This window comes from Colossoma macropomum, unplaced genomic scaffold, assembly GCF_904425465.1.
Source record: "Colossoma macropomum unplaced genomic scaffold, Colossoma_macropomum, whole genome shotgun sequence".
In the NCBI taxonomy this organism is placed as follows: domain Eukaryota; kingdom Metazoa; phylum Chordata; class Actinopteri; order Characiformes; family Serrasalmidae; genus Colossoma; species Colossoma macropomum.
The window spans coordinates 13,370,219-13,377,808 of record NW_023494791.1 but is presented as its reverse complement, the minus strand read 5'-3'; the positions used below and the strand labels follow the sequence as shown (position 1 = coordinate 13,377,808).

The 7,590-nt window shown below is 39.9% G+C and overlaps 1 protein-coding gene across 2 annotated transcripts; it reads right to left on the bottom strand.

The window, feature by feature from the left end:
* Window positions 1–54: 54 nt before the first annotated feature.
* Window positions 55–6,016, bottom strand: pank2 (pantothenate kinase 2). Of its 2 annotated transcripts, XM_036573958.1 has the most exons (7): window positions 5,675–6,016; window positions 3,843–4,195; window positions 3,445–3,698; window positions 3,150–3,326; window positions 2,563–2,686; window positions 1,891–2,016; window positions 55–1,605 (listed from the first exon to the last, which is right to left on the bottom strand). In XM_036573958.1, the coding sequence occupies exons 1-7, from the start codon at window positions 5,901–5,903 to the stop codon at window positions 1,555–1,557; spliced, it is 1,314 nt and encodes a 437-aa protein (XP_036429851.1). In that variant the 5' UTR covers window positions 5,904–6,016; the 3' UTR covers window positions 55–1,554. The 2 variants fall into 2 exon arrangements, with proteins under 2 accessions (XP_036429851.1, XP_036429850.1); XM_036573957.1 differs by lacking the exon at window positions 55–1,605 and having other exon boundaries at window positions 1,620–2,016.
* Window positions 6,017–7,590: the final 1,574 nt, after the last annotated feature.

Genomic DNA, 7,590 nt, shown 5'->3' with positions numbered 1-7,590 from the left:
ATTGAGTACACAGTCTACACACAAAGACAGCACTGCATACCCCAAGAGCTGGGTAAATATGAGGAGCCCAGAACATATTTTTAAAAAGTTTATTACAAAAAAACAAAAAAAACCCCAAACAAAACAAACAAAAAAAAACAAACAAACACACACACACACAAAAAAACAAAAACAAAAACAAAAAAAACAGACATGGAAAAAAGTACAAAGGTGGTTCTGGTTTGTACTCTAAGTACCTCTAAAGATGGACAAATATATCTAACAAGATTGTCTCTTACTCAGGCACTTTTAAGGCTACCTATAACAACAATAACTGAAGTATAATGACTGTATAAAGACTGTATTTTACATCACATCAAGCACAATTTAAAACAAAAAGCAACCTTTCCAATGGTTTCAGGAATTAAATGAAGGAACTGACAACAGTGGGCTGATCAGCACTGTGAGGTAAAATCATAACCAAATTTGAAACAAACAGCTGGACCACAACCCTGGTACCGTCTTCTTGAGAAAACATTTTAAATCTATCGTGAATTAAAGCTAAAGCTGTAATCAAACACAGCTACAAGTGTTTTTCCCCCCAGTTAGGTGCAAATCACAGGTTTACAGTGAGAAAAACTTGATAACGTTCACCTCTACATTTTAAATCGGTATATTGTTATTTTTGGGTTTCCACTGTGATATGTCGAAACATATTTAGTGCGTTAGTATGTACTGATGAGGAAAAAAAACAAAAAACAAAGAAAAACAAAAAAAAACAAAAAAAAACAACAAAAAAAAAACAGTACAGCCCTTTCTGGAAAACTAATGAATATACAATTGAGAAGCATGAATGGTCTTATGGTTGAACTGGCTGTGTTCCATACTTAAAAGACTACAACAAAAATAACTGTAAATGTATCTCAAACTCAAACATTTACATTCCGAAGTTGAAGAAAAAGAAACCTACAAATATAAAAGGTCCGTATGAATGCCTTCTGAGCATATGAAACATTGTCTCATTTATGGGCCTCGCTATAAACAAAGTATTGACTGGCCTGACTTGGTCTCTTTGAGCTCTTATTCAAGAGTTGATGTATGAGAATAAGTTGATCTGATGCATATGCAAGGTATTATAACTGTGTAACAATTATAACACAGCATGTGTTCCTTTGTAAAGCCATTTTGTACTAACATGGCTTTAAAAAAACGTTAGGACAGACTGCAATAAAAGTTGTTTGTGGCTAAAGAATAAAGGCTATAAAGTGAATCTTGCTGACTAGTGCTAATAACCAAGCTCACAATGTAGGCAGTTGGCCATACAGATCCAAAAGACATGGCCAAAGGATGTAACATACACCTGAGTTTTACATGCAGCATCTCCTAACAAACAGAGCTAGACATGACTAAGCTACACATGGCTTAGGACATGAAGGAGAAATATTAGATTTCATTAATGATAAAGATTACATATCCTCATGGTCAGTCACTAAAGGCATCTGTGGTAAACTTCCAAAGTTACTGGGATTTTTGGTAGGAGCGATGACCTGAGGTGTTTACAATGATCTGTGATGATCAGGCTGAATTCGACAATTCCAACAGTGCTCCGACAGCACCAAAATATCCCTGAAACACGTACAGAAAGGTCACTCATTCCTTAGATGTCATTTATTTTGCATATTTTGCCTAATGCAGTGATTCTCATTCCTGGTTCCAGAGCAACACTGCCCTCCATATTTGGATCACATCTGATCCATCTAATGAAATAATTAATAAGACCATGAGTTGAAATGGGTGTGTAAGAGCAGGAAAAACGCTACAACATGTAGGGCAGTATTCCAGGACCAAGACTGAGAACCACTGTCTGGCTTTGCTGATAAGTTTAAAGCAAAGACAGACACAAACACATACCTCATGTCTAAGGAACAGAGCTTTGAGTTGTCCTTTACTCCAGTAGTCCAAAGCATAAGCCAACAACTTCATGGATAACGTATTCACCCGCAAGAAGTTCCCAACAAACACCACTCTCTCAATGTTCTAAATAGGAAACACACATTAGAAAACATACCCTCTGAGCAAAGTTCCTTCGGTAATCCAGACTCAAGAGCAGGCATGTCAAACTGGGTCCCTTCTGGGCAACAGGACTGCTGATATTAGAGTTTTCCCTCATCTGACACTCCAAATTAATCTACAAAGGTCTTGCTAAATAAGATGGTGAGTAGAATCTGGTGTGTTGAATAAAGCAGAACACTGAAGCCTACAGGGCTGCAGCCCTTAAGGACTCGAGTCTGACATGTGCTCTAGAGGATACAGGATAAAGGCTTGTGTACAAGGTAAAGAGTTGTCTACTGTACTATGGTGCAGTATGAATGTTTTAAGACGTTCCAAGTTTAAGATGGGAGAATTGTTGCTCCATGACAAGCTGCTTGGACCCTGGTCACTCATAGCCCTGTACAATGCTGCTTGATCCAGATTCCACAAGGCAGCACCGTAAAGAGGCTGAGAGACCAGCGTAAGGACAAAATAAAAGGAAGAACAAAAAAGAGTGAAATTTATTAGTACATGACCAGGTGAATTCCATACCTCGTTAAGTGCACACATGCGTGTGATTGAACCAATGTTGTTTGTTATAGTAACAAGTGTAGCTCTGGCCAGGTCTTCTTTTGAGACAGAATCTCTCTTCTCCTTGCACATCATGTTCCCAAAACTGAAACGCATACAAATTGCACATCTGTATTAATAACATTTACTACTCATAAAGTGCTACCCTGTAACACAGCAAAAACATCAAGATTTCAAAACTTATCCCAATTTGGCTTATGAGGTATTACGCTTCTGTTTACTGTGGTGAATACTCCATCATTAATACAGCTGCTTGCTTTGTATCATTTTGTTTGTTTTGACAAAACAACATTTATTTCAAGACTGTCAAGCTAACATATGTCTGCCAGTTTTGCATTTTTTGCATCTAGTTCAAATAAGCCATGTTTTTCTTATGTCACCAACCTCTAATTATCCTACAACTTACCCTCATTCTCACATTATATTTTACATTTATTTAAGGAAATGACGCTATATGTCAATCTTGTTTTGTCGCTCATTTAAGTATGATAAATAAGTCAGGAAGTTGTCAGTTTGTATGTTTATGAGAAACATTGTAACGTACATACCTAGAGGCCACTGCCCATCCTGGCAATCCAAATCTTTCATAGTCACCCCCGTAGATATCTCTAACCAGCTTGTCCACACGAGTGCTTTCCCCCTTTGAGGCCATTTCCAATGCATCTTCAAAGGTGGAGCAGCCAGTCAGCAAACAGCACAGGCCCAGGAAAGTACCACCACCCAAGCTGCAAAGTAGAAGAAAAAATAACCACATATGCTGATAATATCCTACTTGATGCTAAGATAGTCTTTGTTATGTATTTAAATAACTCATTTGTATGTCTTCTTTATGCCCTGACTGACCTGGTGCCTGTGACACGTTTGTAGTTGTCTTTGGAGTAGACGGCCAGAATGCTGACCCCTGAGCCGATGTTCACCAGCAGCAGAGGGTAAGGATTCTCCAGATTGTAGGCTTTTTGCTGGCAGCGCTCTGGGTCTGTAGGGTTCTCATAATAGTAACACTCAGGAGGTCCAACTGAGACAACTGAGTCGATGTACAGGACACCCTTAATCAGACAGTCCAACTCATCCAGCTTCAGCAACTGCAGGTTTGCCATCTTAGAAAGAAGAGGCAGGGCAGGTTCCAATTTATTGAAGGAAGCTGCACTGGCACATAAAGCACATGGCTACAATCTAAGCTGCAGGTGTGTAGGCATTTATAGGAGAACAAAAGAGTGTGCGTGTGTGTGCGCGCTACGCACTGTGCGGAAGTCGGCCTCAAACTTGTATGCCCCACCGCCGGTGGCGCAGAGTGTGGTGTGCAGGCTGGAAAAGTGTTTGTCCCGGCCCATCTGCAGGAAAGCGGGGAGCTCATGGGTTGGGAAGCGGATGAAGTGCATACAGCCCCTGCGGCCCCACAAGGTGAGGTCTGGCAGCTCCAGATGCACATCTCTTATGCCCGTTTTGCCATAGGCTGTGTGTGAGGTGAGGTAACGACGGATGCTTTTCAGACTCTCAACCTCCTCCAGCTCTTCCTCTGCTGTGATGTCTTTGGGCTCAAAGTAGACCAGCTTAACCAGTGTACCACCTATATCCATGCCAAACCATGGGAAAGCTGTAGGGCCAATAACATACACAATATTACATAAATGTGTACTGTGTGTATAGTAGGGAGACACAGATTGGAATCAGTCAAGATCATAATTGGCAGATTTTTGCTCAAAATATGAAATCAGCAATCAGCAAATTAATTGTTTTTATTCTGGCTGATCTGGGTTGCAATTTTGTGACATAAATAACAGCCATAAATAACACTGCTGCTACACCAGTACCAAAATGTCAGCATATTATGCATGACTCATTGTGCTAAATAGCCAGTTGCCTTTTATATCTGATAGGTGTTGCCCTTTTTTGATTTACCTTATTTAAAAAGGCAACTGATTTACATATGAAAAAAATACCAGTTTGGCCCATTAAAGAGCAAATGTTATTTATATTGCAAGTTTGGCTAGTAAAAAAACCTGGAAATGTGTGTTTTGTGTGTTCATTTACCCCAAACAGTGTGAGCTCTAGAGAGGAAAGGGCTCATAAAAATAACACAAAAATAATTAACGAAAAGAAATCAGAATTGGAATTGGCTATTAAAATTCATGATCTGTGCATCCCAAGTAGACAGTATAAAAGCTGTACATTATGCTGAACAAGACACAAAACATCTGTAAGACAACAGTTTTTGGGACTTCTGAAGCAGCAGACCAATGACTGATATTTGAGTATTTAAAATCTGGAGGCAAAACCAAACACCTTCCCATGAATATCACTTCTGCAGAGGTACATCTAGAAAGGATCACACAACCTTATAATTTTATGACTCATTCATGTGATGCTGATGTATATTTTTGACGAAACTGACTTTCCTATTTTAGATTGCCTACGTATTTGCATTAATTACGGCCCTTTATGCAACGTGTAGTGCGTTTCATGGCATTAGATGGTCTGTATCCAATTCTCTGGCTAACTAGCTAGGTTACAGTATTTAAATGATAGCTATGATGATGCATGAGTGTACACCATGGGCGTAGCCCTGCCTGGGCACTTCCACTATGTTAAAATTTCATTTTATTGTAAATGTTGGCTTTCCTAAGGTATGTTAATCCAGATACACTTGCTACACGATGATTAAAACTACTGACATTGGGCTTAGGTGTGCACATACTAACATCCAAGTTAAACATGGGCGCTCGTTAGCGGATATTTGGCTAATAAATGTCTGATTTACTTAGCTAGCTAGTTAGCTAGCTAAGCTAAGCTAGCTGCTATCTAGTTAGCTCTCTTTATCTTTAGCAAACGTTAACGTTATCTTTCTGAACTGAGGCAAAATAATTCACAAGCTTGTTATTTTGTCATTTTTTTTTCTTTGATAAAATACACAAATGTGACCAGAGAAACTAAAAACACAATTGTCGCGTATTACAACAACGGCTAAATGAAGCTGTTTTATTAGCACAGACTCTGTTTAATTAGCTGGCTCTCTCCGCTTCGGGTTCATTGTGAGAGGTAGCAGCCCGTTAGCGCCATAAAATGGGACACCTACGCGGCCTGTTTTTCCTCAGCGAGTCGGTCCTCTGTCTCGCCGAGGTCGAGTTAGATATCCTCCGCTCTCTGTGGGCGGGTCCACCGGCCGCAGCCTTCTCCATACTCTCGGCAGCAGCCAAGCTACATGGCGCCTCGACCACCGAGCGGACCTGCATCGGCCCCGTTGTGTCCTCATCTTCGGCTTCCCCACAACCCTCCCCATCACAGTGGTAGCCATTCAACTCCATAACGGACGTGTACAGAGCTTCCCGGGGGCCTTTGAAACGACAAACACAGTATTAAAAGCTGATAAAATCGTACGCATTTTATCTGAGTGCTGCCCAGAATCATTGGCGAACCACGTCACTGCTCTGTGTTTACAACCCAAGCTCCACATCCGTGATTGGCCAAAGGAGGTGTCCGTCAACGTCAAGCCCAATCACATTCCGCTGGACCAATCAGCCTCCTAGGCAGTAGCGACTCGAGTCACCGATTGTCTCATTCGCCAAAACGGGGAAGTATTGTGATGACTACAGTGATTGTCAAGACTCACTAACGTTAAATGGCCAAAGGTATGTTGACACCTGACCATCACACGTATATGAGCTTGTTGGACATCCCTTTCTGAAACCATGGGACATTAAAATGGAGTTGGCCCTACTTGGCAGCTCTAATAGCCTCCACTCTTCTGGGGAGGTTTTCCACAAGATCTTGGAGTGTGTCTGTAGGAATTTGTGCCCATTCAGTCAAAAAAGCCTTTGTGAGGTCTGATTTTGGAACTGATTTTGGACGATTTTGGAACTGATTTTGGACAAAAACGCCTGGCTTGAAACCAATGTCCCAGTTCACCTCAAAAGGTGTTCAGTGGGCAGCAAGGCAGAAATTTCACAAACAGACTTGTGGCAAAGGTGGCATCATATGACATTGCCCCAGTCACTAAGGTCTTTAGTGCGACCCATTCTACTACAAATTTATGTCTGTGGAGAATAAATGGCTCTGTGCTTGACTTTATACACCTCTTAGGGTGTGTCTGAAACACCTGATTTGCAAACTTTAACATTTCTCAGTTTAGTTTTATGTCCTGGAGACTAAATTATAAACGTTGGCTATACCAGTAGATTTACCTTAACATTTATTAATGTTTTTTTAAGAACTATTTGGATAAGTAGTTCAGACCATGAATATTATAGAACAAACCTCAGAGATTACTATATGGCCTTACACTGAGTAGAAAATGTGTTGTGTGGGTCTCGTTGTTAAGGCCTTAAGCATTAATGTGTATTTCATATTTCAGATCAGAAAACATCTGAAATAGAGACTATTCTGAATTTTGCAAGAATTTACTTTCATTACCTGGCTTTCTGTCATCACAACAGACAAACATCAAGTTTTTACTGAACAATGTCAGAGGAAGAGCATTACTCTCAGTTAAGCACAGATAGTGGCTGCCAGTCTTATTAAAATAACACAGAAAAATAAAATATCACAGCATCAATGCTAATCTCAAATGATCTGTGGTTTTTATCGTTCCTCTATTTCCATCCCATGTGTCTCAAATTTTTCCCAAAACTTCGTAATTTTTTGTGACCATGCTTAGTGCATAATGGGAAGCGTAACAGGTTTATTGTGATGTACGTCATGTCACAATTTGTTTTGTAGATTTAGTACAATTTTCACGTCTTGAAATAGAACATTTTTTCCCCCATTTGTGTTTTTGTTCATTTAACAGACACATATCATATTTCCCAAAATACCGTTTTTATTTGATGGACAATTTTTCGGCAATTACAAGAGTTTCAGAAAGAAATAGGCAAATGCATATGAAATTTAGCCTACATGCAAGGATAAAACATAAAAGCTCAAGCATGACTCTACCTGAAGAAACAGCAGTTCCCATTTTAAAGTGCTTCAAGTTTAAATATTTACATAAGCTAT

Coding starts and splice junctions, on each gene's coding strand:
- pank2 (XM_036573957.1), bottom strand. CDS start 5,903: ATGGAGTTGAATGGCTACCACTGTGATGGGGAGGGTTGTGGGGAAGCC. Junction 3,699..3,842: donor TTGAGGCCGACTTCCGCACA/GTGCGTAGCGCG, acceptor CTTCTTTCTAAG/ATGGCAAACCTGCAGTTGCT. Junction 2,687..3,149: donor GGATGGGCAGTGGCCTCTAG/GTATGTACGTTA, acceptor TATGCGTTTCAG/TTTTGGGAACATGATGTGCA.